Source organism: Barbus barbus (genome assembly GCF_936440315.1).
Source record: "Barbus barbus genome assembly, chromosome: 28".
NCBI lineage: Eukaryota > Metazoa > Chordata > Actinopteri > Cypriniformes > Cyprinidae > Barbus > Barbus barbus.
The window spans coordinates 26666206-26689011 of NC_136756.1; the positions used below are offsets into that span (position 1 = coordinate 26666206).

Genomic DNA, 22806 nt, shown 5'->3' on the forward strand with positions numbered 1-22806 from the left:
TAAGATTTTGTTTCTTTTGAAAAAGTAATGCTTTCATTCAAAGACACAAGTAACACTACAGACAGTTGTAATGTTACAAAAGATTTTTATTTCAATTACATGCTGTTTTTCAATTTATTTTTTGTTTAATTTTTAGATTCATCAAAGAATCCTGCGAACTACCCGCGTGGTAAATGTACCACGGTTTCCACCAAAATGTTAAACTAAAATATTCAAATATTAACTGTTTTTAACATTGATAATAATCAGAAATGTTTTTTAAACAGCGAATCAGATTATTGAAGTGATTTCTGGAATTTCATCTTTGCCATCGCATGAATAAATAAAATTTTTAAATAAAATAGAAAACCATTATTTCATTCTAATAAAGTTTTTTTTTTTTTTTTTTTTTTTTTTTTTTTTTTTTTTTTTTGAAAGGTACTGTTTTTACTGTATTTTTTAAAGATTGAGCAAATGCAGTTTTGGTGCAATAAATATTCTTACACCAAACCTTTATATATTTATATTTATTGTATTTTTTGTTTATATATTTATTTTTTGTTTCCACCTTATTTTAAGATTTTGATAACCAGTAATCATTGACAAAGTCAAAACAACAGATTATAGCCTAGATCCTAAACTTTTTTTTCTTTGACAAATATGCAGTATGCAAGCTAAAATAATTCTAAAATACAAACCTAAATACTTTTTCTTTAGAGTTTTTTTTTTTGTGCATTAATTTTTAATATCACATTTTGAAGGAATTCATCTCCATCTCTCAAAATAGAATATTTTGTGTTATTGTTTTGTTTTCAGTTGAGAATGTGTATTTTGTATTTTGGACCGTCTTGGTACTTTGTTGATGAACAATCTAAAATATTCCTGTTATTGCTCATTTAAAATGCTGAGATTTTAGCCATTCTAACATGCTAGGTTTGTAGAACAATAAGAGGAAAAAGGAAAATAATTGTAGATAATACAATGGAGTAAAGCAAACCTGCAGATTTGTAGTTGGCCTGTTTCTAAAAGTAACAATTCTTTTTGTATAAAGCTCAGGACAGAACTCATATGACACATACTGGTGGATAAGCCAACAAAAATGACTCAAATGTCACGGCTGAGGTTGTCTGTTGTAATGCCAAGTAAATGGCGCTGTGTCGCGGCATAATCTTTGACACGTAAAAAGCTTTTGGAAAAGGGCATCACGGGTGACGCCACCAGTGACAGGAGCAACAGAAAAACAGCAGTGAGGATGCTATGGATGTGCACCTGCAAGCTGAGCTTTGAGTACGTTGAGTTGAGTTTTAATCTACTAATCAGTGGGAGTGAGTTGTAAGAGACTGTGATTAGTGTTGTAAATCAACCAAAAGGACGCTACTGCATCACCAAATGGTTTTAAACTGTGCTTAACCCCTGTCTAATGAGTGAACGTGGTTGTATTAGAACACTCGTTATGACTTGAGCTAAATTCATAATAGATTGAGATGTTTCTCAGATTGTTGCTGAGCAGAGGAGACAAATCCACGAGAGGATCTGCTAAACGTCACTTTAAAAGCTGCGCTGCAATTACACGAGTTTCCCTTCAGGACAGGGAAAGCCAAGATTTCACTCCACGTCAATTAAAGGAGGGAAGGCTGTCAGACGAGAGGCGGATAATTACGTTGTGATGTGGATTCAGCAAGTTCTGGCCTCTATTAAACTTGATATCAGATAACGCTATGATAAACGAGCGCTGATTTGATTTAGTTGCAATGCGTTCCGGCAGAAAAGCTAAATTTGATTTTGCCACAGAAATATTGTACAGCCGTGCCTTTTAGTCATATAAGACTGTACTTCATAAACACAATGCATTTGATGAGTGTAATTGGAAATGGCATGCTTGGGTGCATAGAGAGACCGCATTTGCATGCTGATATAGACTACTTAATAATTTTCTCAAAGCTGCTATTTATCTTATTTTTGAGTCAAAATCATACTGCCGTACTACTCGGACTGTTTCTGCAGTATGTATTATGTTTCCAAACAGAGAATGCTGTATCCCACAATGCACTATGCATATGTGTGATAAACGAACAGACACTCATTTCAACCACAAATTTATTGTTCTTGTCTTAGATTGCAAAAATTTAGTATAAAAATGTTTTTTTGGTTTTGTTTTTCTAATTACAAATATTGAAAAATGATGTAGGACAATGACATAAGATACTAACCCTCTGGTGGTGCGGTCAAAAATTACTTTTTTTTTTATTTCAATGAAATTGTAGCCTACTATATTTTAGTTTGATATTACTTTTATTTAATATTTAGAATTTTATGACAGCAAATTTTATTTATGGAATAGTTATGATCCAGTAATTACTTCTTGAGCATAGACCTAAAAATAAATTTAAATGAAAAAAGTTGTGTTCCGAATTTGAGGTTGATATCTCAAAAATTGAGCTTTCTGTGTGGGCGCAGTATAAAATTTCCACCATTTCCAATGCAGGATCGTTTAACCTTTTCAAAAATGTCTGTTATTTTATTATTATTATTTATATATTGTGTGCAAAAACTTTTACCAAATACCATTCTGATGAAGTAAAGAAGTCTAAAAAAAATCTAAATGTCAAATCTTTCAGTCAAAAATTGAACAGCACATGACCTGAGAGTTAAATCTTGTCTGAAAAAATGCATCAAAATTAAACGAGTTTATGCCTAGAACAAGAAAAATATCTGCTAATTGGGTGTGAAAAATTAACTTAATTTAAGGGGAAAACAAGCTTATTCTTCTTACTCTACTGGAAGAGATTTTTCTATAAAATGATAATTCATATTTTAAATAATTTTGCTCAAGTAAATGTATCTTGATTGAAACATTTAGAGATTTACTGGTTGATCAAGACAAAAATACTAAGAAAATCGTTTTTAGCAGTGTATTTGATAAGACTTTTACAAACAAAATTTATAAGAAAACATTTATCAGATGAACTACACATGCATCATAATGAAGCCATTTGACAATGTACATACCATTTCTATTTCAAATACATGCCGTATGCATATGTTGTAGCATGTGGTGACCAGAATTTTATTTGAGAAATATGATTGGAATATCAAATTCTGAGAGTCAAATATCTTTGCTTTCTGAAATGCATACTGCAGATCCTCTCATGCAAACGGAAATACATTTACATAACCACTAGTAAAATCTATTCTTTAGGTGAATTTCACTTGCAAATTTTCATTCTCATTGTCCCCTGAATGAAAACAAGAACCATATTTAACTGTATTTACATAATTAGTTTCTGCAACACTTTTTTTCCCCTTTCATCATGACACTTGTTTCATTGTAGTTAAATCCCCAAGAGTTTCACATCGTATTTACACAGCATCGGGTCTTTTTTTATGACGATAACGGCAAGCAAGAGCACAATAAAATGAATGACACTTCATGTGAGGTGCTTGTACAAATTAAATCTTTCTGCAACAAAATTAAATCAATCAGCAGAGCAGGGCTCATCATCTCAGATGAAGCGTGGGAGGTATTTAACTAATACACGACGCTTTAATTCCACCCTTCACTTCCGATGTGCACTGTAAAAACAATTTGTCTGCACAGCAAAATCATGAACAGGCAAATCATTTGCGTGAGTTGAATAATTAGATTCTTGCTGTAGCAACGTAAAGAAAAGGTGAATCCCGTCTGTTAAATTAAATTTTTTTTCTTGTTGCATCAAAAGCAATATTATGCGACTTTAAAATTGTGTACTGTATATTGAGTGGACAATGGCAGCTCTTTGCTTACTGTGGATAGAATATCCAATAATGTTAAATGTTTAGAATAATAATTAAAAAAAAAGTTTTTGAAATTGATTGTTCACCAAGGCTGCATTTATTTGTTCAAAATACAGTAAAAATTACAGTACTGTAAAATATTATTACAATAACTTTACATTTTGAATATATTTTAAAATGTATTTTTTTTCTGTGATTCAAAGCTGAATTTTCAGCATCATTACCCCAGTCTTAAGTGTCACATCATCCTTCAGAAATCATTCTAATATACTGATTATTGTTATTGTCAAAGTTGAAAACAATTTCAGTTTTTTACTGTATTTTTGATTAACGCAGCCTTGGTGCGCAAAAGAGTCTTCTTTAGAGTCTTCTTTCAAAAACATAAAAAATCTGAATTATTTCAGACTTTTCACTGGTAATCTGCACAGGCAAACTAACCACTTGTGATCATTTAGGATGTAAATAGAGTCAACATGTCCTCTATCAAGTACGTAGCACCTGCTAAACGGCTACTTGCTTTGCATTAGAACATTCGCACGCAGCAGAAATCAGCACGATGCACGACTTCATTACTGCTCATACCACTAAGAAACTAAACAGCAAGCCCTGCAGATTAAGAGGAAGATGTTGATATGACTGCAGCTGTGTCACTCATGTGTCTCTATAATGACACTCGTAATTAAAAGCGCATTAGTGTCCTCTCTTAAGGATGCGAGCCAGTGACAATGACAGCTTGGCAATCCATTATTCACACACCATTGCACCTGTAACTCCAGCCTCACCATCAGAGGAGAAACCGACGGGGAGCACAGCAGACCGAGATCTCACCCCTGCAGAGGAAGAAGAGAGAAACAATCGCTGCTTCTGTCCATGCTATTATCAAATACAGAATAGGACTGATTGGATGCCAGTCATTCTGATTAAACTTTTATAATCGGCCTCCATATTAATACAGCATTTCAGGAACAATGCTTTTCATTCGAAGTAGTCATTTAGCAGACTTTTTTTTGTTTGTTTTCTTCTAAATGGGCTCTATTTTGTCGAAGTAATTTAAAGTGACCCAGTTAGGCTGAATGATTTTTATTTAGCTTATTATTTATAAATGAAGACAAAAATTAGTCAAAAATCTATTCTATTTCTATATTGTGTTCTACTTTCTCATCTCTCTCTCTACTTTTTCAGTATATGATGCTATACTGTCTTTTATATAAATACAATGGTGACTTTTTTTATTGTTTTGCAGGATTTGTACCTGCAAATATTTGTCACCGGCTTATCCCTACATTGATAAATCACAGTCTTTCAGGATGATTTTATGAAAGTATTTCTTTTATTTTTCTAAAGAGAGGGAGCCACATACATACCAAGGATACAGATAAAAATACAAATGTCAACATATCTTTTATCTCTGGTCCAGGATTTCATAAGTCTGTACATGTGAGCATGACAAGAGTCTTTTTTTGGCTGATATTTGTATGAAATGCATGCTGCAAGGCACAGCCAGGTGTGGATGTGATCATAGAGAATGATGAACATACAAAAGCTAAGTGTGTCACAGTGTGCTTGATGTATCGTCATAATGGAATCTTAATGAAGAAATGTTTCAGGTTCAGTTTAAGTAAAGCTATACAGACAACATCTGTGACATGATGAAAATCATTCCAGCTTCAAACCTTCAGGATGTAAAAACAAGCACAAGGTGCATTTACCCTAAAGCTCTGTTTGGTTGGTCGTTAAACAAGGATAAATGTTAAAATAAACTGTTTTGAAATTAAAGTGACCAAGACTTGAACATAATTTGTATTCACGTGAAATAGCGTGTTGAAATCACTTACTGACCTTTTTTGTAAAGTTATATCCAATATAAAACTACTCAAAACCCTCAGTGACTTCGGTAGCACTTTATAGTACAGTCCTGTTACTCATGTACATACTATTTACTTATTATAGTAATTACAATAACTAGGTAATACCTAGGTACTGTAGTTACCTTATTTTACCAGTAATTTCTTATACTGTAAGGACATGTAAGTGCACGTACTGTAAAATAAAGTGCAACCGTGACTTCTATTGTAAATGCATCTATGTTAAACAAGATCAAACTGGTCTCATGTTGAGCTTGTAATAATTTGCGTAAACCAGGGACGTTACATCCATTCTTTATACATTAATTATGCATTTACCAGCAGGCAAGATTATTAAATGAAAGGAGACATGAGTGGGAAAAAAGTCTTTCAGCTTTTATCCAAAGCGACTTACAAATGAAGAACCCCACAAGTAAAATGTGTGTGAGAGAATTTTTTTTATCAATCCATATAAGTTGTTTCAACTTTCAAAGTGCTCTATGAAACCATGAATGTACTGTATTAAATCCAAAAGTGACAGAAGACTTGGAACATTGTGCACACATCAAATGGATGGTTAAATCGTCCAGCGTAGTTTCATGACAATTTACACAAGTCAGTGTCTCCCAATGGTTGAGATCATGCCACAGAGGTTGTCAATGCATCTTAACTTGTCTTAAACCTTGTAAACGTTCTTTGAACCAGCTCTCAAGTGTCATTTTGTGAGTGTTGCATACATGACATGAGTGATGAGTGCGAATGCAGGTGTGAGTCTTCCTTGCACTCATGTATGATGTGTCTGGTATTAAAGGGGAAGGAGGAGCAGATTATCCTTCATACAAACATTCACAAGCACAGATTAATATTCAGTCAGCGCAGTTAACCTCTAACCACCCTATCTGTCTCCTGGGTTAATGCACATATAGATCAACACTGACACAGAACTGCTTTACTTGTCACTGGGATCCAAAATCGGTCACTACTAAGAAATCCTTCTATTGTGCATTTTTTTAAATGTAATTTGGTAAATGTTTTTCATTTCATATTTTATTATTAGCATGAGAACTTGAGTGGAAAGTTTAATTGAAAAGCTGACCTGGGAAATTAACATAAATTTAAGGTCAATGTCATTTACTTGCATTAATGACCAGGAAATAGGATACTCGATGAAACTACTTGACAAGAACATTTGGTTTCCTCTGACTTGCTAACAAGAAATTAGGACTGGACATACTGAAGAGTTTGTCTTTTTTTCCAGGTTTTAAAGGAATAGTTCGTCCAAAAATGAAAATTTGCTAAAAATTGTTTAACTCTCAGGCCATCCAAGACCTAGATGAGTTTGTTTCTCCATGACAGCAGATTTGGATAAATGTAATATTACATAATTTGCTCTCCAATGGATCCTCTGCAGTGAATGGGTGCCGTCAGAATGAGAGTCCAAACAGCTGATAAAAACATCACAATAATCCAGAAGCAGTTGAGTCCATCAATTAATGCCCTGTGAAGCAAAAATCAAAATCCACTGTTTGTAGAACTCTTTTGGACACTTTTCGCACATATCCCTCCTCATATTTCATACTCATATTTTTGCCAGAAGTTAAAAAGAACATCTTGATGTATTTGTTTCTTACAAACACACATCTTTTTACTTCACATTAACTGATGTACTGGAGTGGTCTGGATTACAAATTGATTATTGTGATGTTTTTATTAGCTGTTTGGTCTCTCATTCTGACGGCACCCATTCACTGCATAGGATCCATTGGTTCGCAAGTGATGCACTGCTGGATTTATCCAAATTCTGTTCTGTTCTGATGAAAAAACAAACTTGTATTTATAGTAGATTGCTTGAGGGTGAGTATTCTTTGAGCAAATTTACATTTTTGGAACTATTCCTTTATAATTTGCTTTTCATTTCTGTGGCTTCCTTTTTTAGTTTTTTTTTTTTTAAATGTGAGCCAGTAATGCAAAAACCAAAGGATAACATGGTAACAGAAAAATACATAAATCGAAGTTCGAAAGATCAACAAAGGGAGTTTTCTGATGCTGTTGGTTTTCTAACTTTATAAAGACAGAATGTAACATCACAGCATTTCTGTATTTTTAATGAGAACATAAAGAACAACTATACTTTGAAAATCCTTATTTTTACACAAAATAAATGCTTTTAAATTTGTAAAATGTGAGGGTTGCTTGAGAGAGCAAAACTGGGCAATTTGTCCTCGACCCTTTTCACACATGAGCTCAAAATGCAAATCAGTATTTACACCTTCACCATCTGTCTACTTCAGTTCAATCATAATGGTACAGAGCCTTGAACACGTTCAGCTAATAGAGGCCTTTTAGAGAAGCAAATTGCATTTAGTTTTTTCACGATCAGCCTAGTTTTGCTTTAGAAACCCACGCTGAGAAGTGGATGGGTAACAGAAATATGCATTCATATTGAGCATATAAACGTGTGAAAGGCCTCAAAGAACTATGGGAAAAATCTGTTTAATTTGACCAAAAAGGAGACCAGTCATTTCTTGGGAGGAATGAAGACACTTCATCATGCTTTAAACCGAGAGGCATGATTAAGCAACCGAGACTGCCTTTTTAGTTCTTTTTATTATACCTCTGACTAAAGGATTTCTTAAAAATCAATAAATCAGGAGAGAGCCGTTCTCCTAATCTGAAATCTGTGAATTATTTGGCTTGTTCTTCAAGAGGATGTGAAATGTTACTAAGTAAATTGCACAGAAGCCCCCACAGTCAGATCATCCCTGCAGTGACATTGATAGATTGTGTGTTCTTGGCAGACGCGGCTCTCCCTAAGAGGATCTGATAACATGAGACTTTAAGGGTGGCCATTTCTCACTAAAGGACACACGATGGCACACAATTCAGTGGTTTGTTCTACATCTTTTCTCAGCGGAGTTTGCATAGGCAAACCTAACTGCTCAGAATTAAGAGCTGTTTTAGTGCGTGACTCATCCATTTGTGGCTCATCCTCAGCGTTTGTACTTCGGACATGATACCACAAATCACGCGGCTTGTTGAGGAGAGACGTGCTATTACTTTTCTAAGTGATCTGACTTATGATTTCTGCCTGGCAGGTGATCAAACAGGCGAAAAATTACCACAGATATTGAGGAAAGGACCTAAGCCTTTAATCTAGATATCAAAACATCATAGATATGGAGTAATCTCCATAGGGCCTTTATGACATTGAGTAATAACCCAGAAGACCATAGCAATACTGACACCATTTAGTATACACCCTTGCTGGTCAGTTTTGAATGTGTAAGTGTCACATTTTCAGCAAAAGCATCTAGTTGCACTCTTAATAATAAAGGTTCCAAAAGGAGGTTTTTGTGGCAATGCCATTTAAAGAATCTTATTTGGTTCCTCAAATAACCTTTTATCAAACAGTTCTTAATTATTTTCAGCGTGAAGACCATTTTAATAATCTAAATAACCTTTTGTGGAATGGAAGGGTTCTACACTCTTAAAAATAAAGGTTTCGAAAGGGGGTTTTAACGGTGATTTCATAGTAGAACCATTTGGGTTTTTCAAAGAATCTTTCAGGGAACAGTTCTTAAAAGAACCATTTTCTTTTTTCTTGGTGTGAAGAATATTTTAATGATCAAAATAACCTTATTCCACTATAATGAACCTTTTGTGCAATGAAAATGTTCCATGGATGTTTAAGGTTCTTCATGAAACCATAGATGCCCATAAAGAACCTTTATTTTGAAGAATGTAGTTCCCTCCAAATCAAATCCAGCTCTCTTTAGCCAATTACTTTGACTAACAGCAATGACCGTTCGATCTACTTTGGCAGGTTTGATTCTCATTCAGCTTGTTACTGGCTAATGACACAGCAGCATATATGTTAACCAATTATGATGGATGTAATTATAATGATTATACAGCAATCAAGAGGCGCTTTTGGACAGATGCAGTGGGTCTGCATAATCTTTTCCATGACTTTGTCCATTTGCATTCATTCACTGATGTACCGATTGTGTTTCGCTACATTAATACATCGGGTTGTCCTCATGTTGCACAGACAAACTTGTTACCTATGGCTTGTTTCAGCTTTACAGGATACCATTCAAAAGTTTGCGGTCAGTAAGATTTTAAATGTTCTCAAAAATGGTTTCATAATCTCACCAAGGCTGCATTTATTTGATCAAAAGTACAGTAAAACAGCAATATAATTACAATTTACAAGCTGTTTTCTCTTGTATTTTAAAATGTAAATGACCCCCAAATTTTGAATGGTAATGTACTGTAAATCTCCTCGTAATGTTAGAGAAATGTAATGTGATGAACGTATTATGGTTGTCCAAGTGTGAATATCTTTTTTTTTTTTTTTTTTAGTGGTTCTCAACAGGACCCAGATTTTACATGGGAAATGAAGTAGAGACCTGACATGATACCCACATTGTTTATAGTACAAAAAGTAAAAAATGTCCTTAAATTCAAACATTAAAATTCTAAGGCCCAACAATATGCAAAATTATTAACGTGACAAAAGCTAAAACTATTTTGGTTTCTAAAGTATGATGCCCTAAACAGACACAAATTCACCATATAAAACACATTGTGGTCGACGCAAACCCTGTGAACCCGTATTTAACGTAGTATGGGTCATATTTTCCTCACGTTTAGTAGTTTGTTCACGGTTTATGAGGATTATGTCATGCAGCCTCTCCATTTTTGGCTTCTCATTCCGTCTAGTGGATGAATTTGTGCCAAAATACTTGACGCCAAAAACAAAAACATTTATTTTGCTGTCTCAACTATGAATGATTATATGGTTAGCTGCATTTTATTATTTGTCTACGACCCTGATCAGAACAGACCTGCCACCCAATAGCTGAGAACCACTGTTTTATGCCATGCCAAATTTGCAGCACAAAATAATGATGGTGTTTAGAGAAAATGTCCAGCGTGTTGATCAGATGTCGAGCGACAAAAAGGCATCCAGATGCAAGAAGTTGATCTCTCTTTGATTCATTACATTCGGATGATGTGTTGCTCATACAAAAATAGTCAGCTAACTTTTCTGTCTGAACAAAGAGAAAGGACTCCTAAAAATCCAGGGAAAGTGGAAATTACAGCTTTATACGGAGAACAAAAAAGCACATTCACGACACACATACGATACCCACATTTCAACTCTCCCATGGTGCGTCCGAGTTCAGCCAAGGTTGAAATCAAATCACAGTGGGAACACGTGGTGAGGCTGCAGTCCTTGCAAACAGGCTTTTCTTCATGATGTTTTCACAGCAGTCAAAAATATCTTCTGCTGTTTTGTAGTCCTCAGAAAGATCCTCGTGGGTTGTGCTCAATTGAGCAATTACCGTCCACTGATCACAAGAGACGTTTCCGATGGTTCGGCATGAATAGTTTGTCACATCACTATACAACACAAAGGGGTGAACAGGACGGGAAGTTGGACGGTGGGCGTCGATTCCTTGGGGAGAGCAGGTAGTAGCTATCATACAGCAACAATGGCAGCGTCGAGAAACATTACAGATGGATTTGCCTTGCGTGCTCACAAGCCCCATTGTGGGGGACGTTTATTGTTGGTCGAAGTAAAAACCGAACCGGTTCGTCTCGAGGACGGGGTGTCAAATTGATGCCATATCCGCTTGCTCCACTTTTAAAAGAGTCCAAAATGAGGGGTTGAGGATGTGTGCCGCCCATTCAGCGTAATTCGTTCTCCTTTTGTGTTAGAAAATTCTCAGCGCTGAAGCGAAATCCAGGAAAGGCTTTATCTGAGCCGCTGCAAATCATAATGGGCAGTGGTGCATTTTCTCACGGGCCCCTCAGTGAATTGTGGATATGTCTCCCATCCAGGCCCCTGGCAGCGGTCTGGGATATGTGTATGCATTCTGTGAAAACAAGCGAAAATGCATTAGAATTATGCGACAAATATAGCAGTGTATCGGGCACTTTTCCAGCACAATCGGAATGCTCTAAGCATGTTGTTTACACCCAGACTCAATGCATCCAAACAAATTAGCTTTCAAATGTGTTTAATTTGATAGGGTTCCCAAGATGATGTTTCTTGGGCAAACAATGCTCTGCTTTTAATCGAGCTTGGCTGTCTTTGACACCGGTTGAAGAATCAATTTACTGTCACAACTATATATTCTGTATCTTTCTTCCTGCAGCCAGGAACATTTTTAAAAAGCATGTCATTTTCCAATTAACTTCTAGACGGCGCGTTCGCGAGATGAACGGTTCACTTAATGCGCGTAAACATGTTTCGCATTCGCTCATCTTCATGTAGAGAGCAACCAGTGCCGTGAACAGCTCTTCATGTTTAAAACAGATGAAATTAAAACGATCCCTTCTGGAAAAGAAGCTGCGCATACATCGACATTTTGCTTTAAATGCAAGTTACCGCGTGCATGCAAATCATTTACATTCTCTGCGTCTTCTCAGAAACATGAATACAGTTTGTTCTCTGCTTAAAAAATGTCCTTTCATCCAGCCAGCAATCTTTTTTGCGTAATTATGTGCCAAACGGAGGAGTTTGCATGCTGTTTTTTATTTTGCAGTGTTAGTTGAATATATGATACTCATTCTCTGTGAAGACACAAAAACAGTAGGGGTCTAATCTCTCAATCGCAGAGCTCCACAGAGGTTTGTAATTATTGAGCTTATGAATAAATCATATTTCATGTCTTGCAAAGTGGACAGAGTAAGATTCAGTTTGTTGAAGCTGAACACGGAGAGGAAGACATACTTTTTGTAGGTAGCTAGGGCATGACTTTGAACTGCCTATTTAGTTAATATTATAACACTAGAAATGGCTATGGGCAGGAAATATACATGCATAACGAGCGGAATATGTTGACAGCAAATTAGAAAAGGCAAATATCTGTTTACACTAAGTGAAAATAACTGACCTTGAGTTATTGAAAAAGCTGTTTTCCCTCCACCTACCATTGCTTAGGCGATGTACGCCAAGTACAATAGCTTTCCACTTCAATTTACTCTGTATGAGTGACATGTCTATTTGCACTTTGTCTGAAAAGGACGCTATGTGTTGCTATTTACATTAGATGCAAACTGGTGCAATATTCTGTTACACTTTGTGTAAAAAGGAAGACAGCAAGTCAAGATTATTGGTGCTTCTCAAACCAAATTAAAGTGGAGACTGGGATTTTTTTTTTGGACACAGCATAACTCTCTATTGAGTTGATGTCAAATGAACATCCAGTTAGTATTACAGTGAGACTGATTAAATTAAAAAGAACCAGATCAAGAGTCATTATTGTCACTGGCTGTACTGTATGTTTGTTGCATATGTTTTCGAAGGCAAAATAAAGATGTGTTTATAATTCTTCTGTGCCCAGTCTGCCATTCTTATCACATTCTATTCACAATGCAAGCTTGCAGTGCAATAAAAAAATAATATAAAAGAAATACTGTGTGGGTGTGGATTAACTCACTGCAAGATATAGTTTAGTACCAAATCTTTCTATTTTTTATTATAAATTGACAATGAACAGTATGTACTGTAAAAAAAAAAAAAAAATTAAGCCTTTAAAAGAAACTCTCAAGGTCATGTTGACATTATGCAAATACAACACGCATACATAAGGGAACTTCTTTTCCGAGTTTTCTTAGCATTTTAGTCTGACTATATGGCTAGGGTTATGATTGGGGTCAAAGACTATAGAATACCCAAGACATGTCACTCGTATAGTTTTGAATGGGGAAAAATGCAACGCTAAATATGGCCGCTCAATCGCAGGAAGCCCCGCCTTCTGAATCAAAGAGCTAGTCGGTAAAGTCAGCGCGTCACTGCAGCTGCAGTTAGAACTTTAAGACAAGTCTATGTATAGTCTTTGGTTAGAAGTACCGGTTGCTATAGAAAGAGTCAGTGCTCTGAGAGACGCACTCAGGACTGACTGCACATGCGCTCTGGCTGATCTAGCCTGAGAAATAAGCTTTTTATAACGCTATTTGAGCAAAAGAAACAACATTTATGACACAGTTGTTGTCCAATTTCATTGGTGATTTCAAATATGAAATTTAATCGTAAGCTTAGTGAACAGTTTTGGAGAATTTGATGTTTCCCCATACAAAGAGATAAGAGCTGCTCTTGGATGCCCGAGAGACGTTTCAAAAATGGCTGCCGAGTGACATGACTTGTCTTAAAGAAACGTTGTTTGGCTTAGGGTTACTTGAGTGTAATTATGCATATGTAATTGTTATTATAATAGTAAGTATATGTATAACAAGGACACCTTAAAATAAAGTGTTACAAAAAAAAAAAAGAGACCTGATGACGGATATATAATTCACTCCCAAAACTTTGCTACTTGTACGGATTATATTTAGTTTAGAAAGTGCACAAATCCTTCCTTTATAATCACTAAAAAGCATGCACAACAAAATCCAGCGTTTATCTGTGAGGGAATTCTGACTCATTTGAACGGAATGGCCGATCAGAGGTGTTCAAGAATCAACAGGTATGTCTGTGATTGGCTACACTACTCAACGCTTAAAAAACATGTTGTAAATAGAAACGTTTGATGTTCTCCAGAGCTCAAACACAATTTCGCACAGGAGCGTTTACCAAATCTGTCTTGTCAATATCCCATTATTACATCAGGGTATGTATCCTATTATTACTTTGGGTGCTTTTCACTGCGTGAGACAATGGACGTGTAGCGTGAGAGTGTGAGAAATGTGTCAATTGCATGAGTCTCATGCTGAATGTGTGAAAGTTGGCAGCCCTGCTCTTGTTAGAGTTAGCTATCATTCTAGCTAGCTATCTACTCATTGTTTTAGCTAGCTGTTGTTCTAGCTCTTGTTCTAGTTGGCTGTCGTTCTAGCTAGCTTTTTATAAGGACATGATTCTAGCTATCCGTCTGTGGCAGGGTAAGAATTCTATCCGCTATTGGTCCCGGCTGAGGTGATTGGCAGACCAATGAGGTGTAAGCGGCCATACTATTTAAGGACTCTTATTTTGATAGGTGTGGTAGAATTCTATTGATTCTGGGTTCTCCTCTCCCTGGCGTTCTCATTTTCGTTCCTGTTTTGTGTTCAGGTAGGATAGGACTCTATTGATTGTGTATTTTTTTTTTTGTGAGACGTGGGCATACTTTTGTGTTGATTTAATATATGTATATTTTTTTTGTTGTTTTTTTGTTCTTTCCTTTTCAGAAGCAAAACAGCAGTGTGTGTTTCCACCTTTGGACAACCCATATTCCTCCGGTAGTGGCCATTCCCTATTGTTGGGGTGAGTGTAGCTATGACCGGTATGGAGGATGAAATGCGGGAGTTGCGAGAATTAGTAGCACAGTTGAAAGCAGATAATGACCGCTTGCGGCGTGAGCAGGAGTTACCTGGCCCCAGCACCGTTCCTGTTGCCCTTGCAGGCTTGCCTGGCCCTCCCCAGTCAGTTGAGGCTGATTCAGTTGTACCGGAAAGATTTGTTTTTGTACCCAGAGACAGACGTTGCCCAAAATTTAGTGGCAAATCCGGAACAGGTATTGCTGAGTGGGTGGAGGAGGCTGAGGCATGCATGCGGGCTCCTTATTTGTCCAAAGCTGATAAAGCATTTTTTCTCTTCGATCACTTGGAAGGTGAAGCGCGGGAGGAGATTAGACACCGACCCAGTCAGGAATGGGGAGATCCGGATAAGATTATTGCGATTTTACGGGAGTTATATGATTGCTCTCACTCGTATGTGGCACTCCAAGAAGCATTTTTCTCCAGGATGCAGCAAGACGGGGAATCCCTGCTCGAGTTTTCCCTGGCCTTGATGACTCTCCTGGAGAAGGTTAAATGACAATCACCCAATGCTATACTTAATGCCGAAATTGTGCTGCGTGATCAGTTTGTCGAGTATGTCGCCGATAGTGCCCTCCGCCAGGGGGTGTGAGGGGTAGGAGTCAGTCGGTCCCAATGGCTTATGGCATCCAGTATGGGGCGCACGGGCAACTTACTCAGTGTTGTGGGTATGCGGTTTCCTCAGCGTGTTCATCGGTCCTCCCGGACTGAGGTACTACTCTGTAGTCGGTGTCAAAAGCCAGGGCTTTTGCCCGTGAATGTGATGGAGAACGTGTCCCTCCCCCCTTTTTGCCCTTTTTAGTCACCTTCTACGAAGAGGGCGGGGCAGACCTTTTCCCAACCGACGGAAAACTAGTTCCCGCCGAGCTGCAGAGTCTCAGTTCGGTAGGGAAAGATCACGACTCAGTGACGTCAGGTCCCCTGCCATATTTAATGGCGTCGTGTCCTCACCTTGTTGTCTGTATGGGAGGGATACAAGTGCCCTGTTTGATTGATACCGGCTCCATGGTGTCTACGATCACAAAGTTGTTTTGTGGAGCTATTTGCACCATGGGGCCAGGATCGTCTCAGGGCATGTCAGTGGCTGCAGCTTCATGCGGCTAACGGGACGGTATGTATGTTGGCTATATTGAGTTAGATGTTGAGCTTTGCGGTCAGGTAATTCCAGGATGTGGCGTGTTGGTAGTCAGAGATCCCCCTGGGGGCACCGGTGCTCAGGTCCCTGGTATTTTGGGCATGAATGTGTTTAGCTGGTGCTATCAGGAGCTCTTTGTGCAACACGGTACCGCCCCTTTTGACGGTACCGATGGATACCTACGTCAGAGTATGACGTGGTAAAAATGCATATAAACCAGTTGCTGGAAACTAACATTATTCGAGAGAGCTGTAGTCCTTATGCCTCCCCCATTGTGCTAGCCAAAAAGAAGGATGGCATGTTGCATATGTGTGTAGACTACCGTCAGCTGAACGCAAAAACTCGAAAATATGCCTTTCCCCTGCCACGTATATAGAGGAAACCTTGGACTCACTGACAGGGGCCCAGTGGTTTTCCACCATGGACCTTGCCAGTGGGTACAATCAGGTTCCTGTCACAGAGGGGTATAAACATAAGACTGCCTTTTGTACACCCTTTGGTCTTTTTGAATGGAATCGTATGCCGTTCGGGCTCTGCAATGCCCCAGGCACCTTCCAGAGGCTAATGGAGAGGGTGTTTGGGGATCAGCAGTGTCAGTCCCTTCTTTTGTACTTGGACGATATAGTGGTGTTTTCCTCCTCTGTGACACAACATCTAGAGAGGTTAGAGGTGGTTTTGAGTCGGTTGGAGCGAGAGGGGTTGAAGGCTAAATTAACTAAGTGTATGTTTTTCCAGCCAGAGGTAAGTTATCTGGGACATGTTATTTCGGCCAAGGGGGTGTCGACGGATCCAAGCAAGATAGAGGCGGTGAAGCAATGGCAGCGTCCTATGGGGGTGGTGGGGCTCCGATCGTTCCTGGGTTTTGCTAGGTACTATAGGCGATTTGTAGAGGGTTTCGCCAAGTTGACGGCCTCTCTGCACCGTCTGGTAGTTGAATTTGCCGGTCGTAAGTCCAGGGCTCGAACAGAGTTGGGTTTTGGTGCGGTGTGGACCGAGCAGTGCCAGGTAAGCTTTTAGGAGTTGAGGAGTAGGCTCACCTCTGCCCCTGTATTGGCTTATGCTGATTTCTCCCTTCCCTTTATCTTTGAGGTAGATGCCAGCCATGGAGGTTTTGGAGCAGTTCTGTCTCAGGAACAGGGGGGGAAGGTGCGGCCCATAGCTTATGCTAGCCATGGTCTTAGGACCACTGAGCGCAATATGTCAAATTACAGCTCTATGAAGTTTTTGGCGCTCAAATGGGCCATGACTGAGAAGTTCAGAGAATACCTGCTGGGGCAGAGGTGTGTCGTCTTCACTGATAACAACCCCCTCAGCCACCTGACTACTGCGAAGCTTGGTGCCACGGAACAGCGACTGGCTGCACAATTGGCCGCCTTTGATTTTGAGTTAAGGTATCGCTCTGGAAGGAGCAACCGGAATGCGGATGCACTTTCCCGACAGGGTCCCACCAGTCAGGGTGAGTTGGAAGAAGTACTGCCTGGTACAGCTCTCCCAGCCATTGTAAGGCCGGCTGGAGAGAGAGGGGCGGGTTTTCAAGCAGCAGTCACCGCGCTGCCTGGTTTGGCTGTGGACATGCAGACCTTGCAGGAGCAGGACCCTGTTATAGGTGAGGTGTTAAGGTTTTGGAGGCGTGGGGTTCCCCCTATTTCTGAGGAGCGTAGGCAGTTGCCCAGGGCAATGGTGAATCTGCTACGCCAATGGAGCAGGTTGTGTGAGCAGGATGGAGTATTGCACCGCAGAGTCTTCCGCTCGGATGGTGGAGAAGAGGTGCTGCAGGTCGTGTTACCATCACTATTGCATCACGAAGTGCTGACACAGTTGCACCAGGAGCATGGGCATCAGGGAGTGGAACGCGCTTCTGAGTTGGTGCGGCAGCGCTGTTTTTGGCCGGGCCTGACATCTGATGTGGCACAATGGTGTCGAGAGTGTGAAAGATGCCAGGCTGCCAAAGACACCCAACTCCATCCTAGTAGCTTCATGGGCCATTTGATGGCCTCTAGGCCGAATTAAATATTGGCCATAGATTTCACCGTGTTAGAGCCAACTCGTTCAGGGCTGGAGAACGTGCTAGTCATGACGGATGTTTTCATGAAGTACACTTTGGCCGTGCCTACACGAGATCAACGGGCGGAGACAGTAGCCCAAGTTTTGGTGGTTGAATAGTTCTATAAGTTAGGTGTCCCCAGTCGGATCCATTCTGATCAGGGCCGTAAGTCCTCCCTGGTACAGCAGCTTTGTGCACTGTATAGGGTAGAAAAGTCTCGCTCTACCCCTTATGATCCGGCGGGGAATGGGCAGTGCGAGCGCTTTAATAGGACATTGCACAGCCTTTTGCGTACCCTGCCTGTGTCCAGAAAAATGGACTGGGCCTCATGCCTCCCACAAGTGTTGTTTTGTTACAACACTACCCCTCATCAGGCGACTGGCGAGTCCCCATATTTTTTAATGTTCGGGCAAGAGCCAAGACTCCCGGTGGACTTCCTTTTGGGTAGAGTCCAGGAGGTTTGGGTTGGTAGTGTGCATGAGTGGATGAGGGAACATATGTGAGTGCCACACGTCGTTCTATTTATTTAGCTGTTGTTTTAATGATCATACTAGGTACCTACAGTTCTATCTAGCTACCTGTCTATATAGTTTACATTTGGCTTTTTTTTTTTTTTTACTATTTTATAAAGATAGGAGGTGATGGGGAGGATAATAGGGGAACTAAATGTTGTGAGCCAGATTCAAACTCTAATTGCCCTTATAAGCACCACTGCAGCACGTCAGTGTATGTGTTTATTGCTAAACCTCAGTTGTTTTCTTTTGATCTTGAGTTTTGAGATTTCTGGATTGTTATAAATCACTCAGACCTCAGATAACCGCTAACCTGAGGACTCATTTCACCGCAGTGGGAGATGCTTCTCTAATGGCTTTTTAATTTGCACCTCATCAGTCCTGCAATAGAGTTTTCCAGACGGAGAATGGATAGCACTCACCTTATCATTGATTAGTCTTCCTCAGAGATTCTAAATGAGTCTGTCCATCAGAGGTGCTCATTTCTGTACAAAATAACACTTATTACCATAATGCCATCTCTGGATCATAATAAATCCGCCTCTGTGCTGCCTAACTGCCCTTTCAGCACACGTCTGCACTCATGCGTGTTATCATGTGCATGTGTTTGTATGCAAACTTGGCCTTGATTTATCAGGCCTGAATTGCTGTGGATTGTGAATAAAGGACAGCAGCTCTAAGAGAAACGAGCCAAACGCTGCAACACATAAACGTGCAAGCATAGCCCATAAATCTTGATGGCCACTCCACCTCTCTGCCTGTACAATAGAATCATGAGTCATGCGGTGATGCAAATTAACTGATGGGCCACATAAATTATGATGACAAATAAAAACGTCAACATCAACACTTAGCCAGGTTGGAACACATTTCATATAATGTGGCAGACGGCTAGAGTGAATCTAACAGTAGTGAGGCACAAAAATGAAAGGTTATTGCTTTCATAGCTCAGGAATCTTATGGAATATTTTGTTATTAGTCATTTGATGTGTCAACATGCCTGAGATGTTTCAGCTAAAATCCCTTAGGAAAATAAAAATTATCATAAAAGAATCAACAGTTGAAATACAGTAACAGTTCTGAATGTAGATAGCAGCTTAAATATTTTGCTCTTGTGAGAAATATTTGAATTCATATTAAGATCTCTGACGTTTGATTGCAGACATTTTCTAGGCAAATCTGAGCACAATTTGATATATTCTTGAGATCCAGGAGAGAGATTTTGTATTCTTTGTTGTTGTTGTTTGTGGCAGTTATAGTGTCCAAATTTAGTTGTGATTTCTGCCAAAGTGTTTTAGAGAAGCACTTTATACTTGCATTAGTCTTGCAACTTAATCATAGAGGGAAAAATCAAGTAAAATCTAGACAGGAGACATCAGCAAATGTCTTTGGTTAAAATCTGAGATATGTGTTTTTGTTGAGCATCATATTTGATGCATCAGGCTTTTATGGCTTATGATATAGGAGAATATGGAGCTCATACATGAGGATGAGCAAAAATATGCAATTTGGTGCAGTTGCTGATTTATATGACCACTTTATAACAGCGTACTTGCATTAAAAATGCATATACTGTAAATATCAGTTGTCACTCTATATCTCCCAATAGACTTAGAGTTTAAAGGTATAATTATGATATTATTTGCTCATGTAATTTAAAACCGCATGCTTTGCATGGAACATCTCATGCAAAATAAATAAATTGTCTTGCAGTTATTTGCTACACAACAGCAGTTCGTAATGATCAATTTGGACTTCAAAAATGGGGAAATATGGCACTTTCATGCTAATACTCTTCATTTACTTTCATGCACTATATTCCAAGCCTTATGAAGTCAAATGAGCTTGTGCAAAGAAAACACTTATAATCTGCCCTCTAAATCTTTCTAGCCTGTGTGATCACAGCATTGTGTAGTTTCAGAAGACTCAGAATATTGTGCACGAGTCATATGGACTACATCTAGGGTTCTTTGAAGGTATATAGATTCTGATAGATGTAGAACATGTAAAGAGATGTGTAATGATTGGAATTCTTTTACTTTCATTTGGGAAAAGATGGCAGAGGAATTCCAATAACAGAATGTGGCAAGAAAAAAAAAATGCATGTGCAATCAGACCTCATTTGTACCTAGTTTATTTTTTACATTATTCCAATTTGAATCAGATCCCAGAGGAGATTGCTTATATGTGCACACGGCATTTACACACCCACCCACAGCATTCACTCGTACTCCCATCAGGTAACATGGAAATGGGGAAAACTGTGCAGTGAAATGAGCATGTAGGTCATGCAACAATTTCCTTTTTGATGGCTGTGACGGCAGTATGCAAATGCACACCCAGAGGGGTCGTAGTGGTTTGGATCTGTATAATTGTCTTTATTACTAGCAGGAGAGCAACTTTTATATGTCAAATGTTGGTGATTGCAGAAAAAAATAGACAAGCATCTGCAAGGAGGGACGGCGATATCTTCAGGCTACTGTGACATTCTCAGAGGGGAAATTTCAAGAAAAAGTTTAACTACGCTTTTAAGTGGCCCTTTGTACATTATGAAAGAGGACAAAATGTAGAACAGCTTGTTAGCTGTGAATAACCGAAATCAAGCTATATAAGTTCCACAATTGCCGGTGTGCTGATAACTGAGGGAGAATTTTGACCCTTTTAAGATGTATATTCAAAGCTCTCTGCAGGAAAGACTCCTCTTTTACTTGCTGATTAGGCTCTTATTCTGTTTCTTCAATGCTGCTTGGATTTGAAAGCTGGCTATGTGTGGAAGGGAAATACTAGTGTGCTGCATACTGTGCAGTATTCAGTGTATACTGCAAACTAATAGCGAGTAAGAGTTTAATATAGTATGTGACATTGCATGTTTCAAGCAAGAGCACCCCCCCCCCCCCCCCCCAATGCGTTAGCCAGTTGTAAAATTTTGGTCTAATTGGACACTTTAAAGGGATAAATGAAAATTGTCAACATGTTGGGAAGGAAATGTAATAGATTACAGTTACATATTACCTTATTTAAAATGTAATAAGTAGGGACAATTACTATATTAAAGTAATTGATTACATCTCTGAATTTCTAATGAATGTTTTCGAATGTTAATTATTTGGATACATTTAAAGCAGGTAGGGTTAACCTTACAGTAGGACTCAACACTGATTACGTCATTTTTTTTTTTCTTTCAAAATCCTTCATCACTTGAATTATATATAATTCGATAATCCGATTCCTATTTAACGTGTCCTATTCTGTGTCCTAAACTCCTGAAACATTGGTGTCTCATATTTTAAATGCAATTTGGGAAAGAAATTAATCAAATCTGTATGTGTGTTAAAATATTCAGCTGTAGCCCAATTTTGTTAATCGTTAACATTTTCAAAAGTAACTAATTTAATTACACATTTTTTTCTCAGTAACTGTAACAGATTACCGTTAAATTTATTTTGTAGCCTAATTAAATTACGTAGTTCTGTTATATGTAACTTTACTCCCCAACACTGCAAACCTATATGAGTTTCTTTCATCTATTGAAAATTACAAAAGAAGATATTTTGAAGAATGCTGGTACCCAAACTGTTGCTGGACCCCATTAACATTTTATACTTGATTGTAATGTTTCAAGTCACCATTAAAGTGATTAGTCTATTTTTACTTATTTTGTATAAGTATATCTCAAACTTATTTTGGTCTATATAATAAACACTGCATGACCTTTTCCGTTCACTCAACAAACTGATACACAAGGTAGACAAACTAAAGCTAAAGATCTACATCACTGTTATGTAATCTCAATGCTTTACTTAAAATTCACAAGTAAAGAACTGTATTGTTGTTGAGTTTATATAGAACATCCTGTATTACTTGATGGAAGCACAGGCTAAATTTAAGTTGATACCTCAAGTTTTTGAGATTTCTCAATGTCTGATGTTTTACAGTAACAGTATTCAACATAGTGTGCTCTTGTATACTGCACGTTTTGGTAAGTTTTGTTGTAGGCCAACTGGGTGATGTGTTTTATCTCTACAGGAGTAGTTCAGCTAAAATTTGGTCATAAAATCCTTATTTCATTTGTGGAACACAAAAACACTTTGTCCTAGCTTGGCGTTTTCGTGCAATTAAAGTTAATATGGACTCTTAAGGCCGGCTGAACTCAAAAATGACAGTAAAAACACCATGGAAGCCCAACCAAGCTGTTATATGACTTCAAATATT

At 38.4% G+C, this 22806-nt stretch overlaps 1 protein-coding gene across 1 annotated transcript in view; it reads right to left on the reverse strand.

The window, feature by feature from the left end:
• Positions 1-11416: 11416 nt before the first annotated feature.
• The window catches only part of LOC306848832 (leucine-rich repeat transmembrane neuronal protein 4-like), a gene marked incomplete at both ends in the record, with an annotated part of 65274 nt that continues 53884 nt past the window's right edge, over positions 11417-22806 (reverse strand). Inside the window, one exon of the mRNA XM_079383582.1 lies at positions 11417-11482. Within this exon, the coding sequence (XP_079239708.1) occupies positions 11417-11482 (66 nt within the window). The remainder of the gene's footprint in view (positions 11483-22806) is intronic.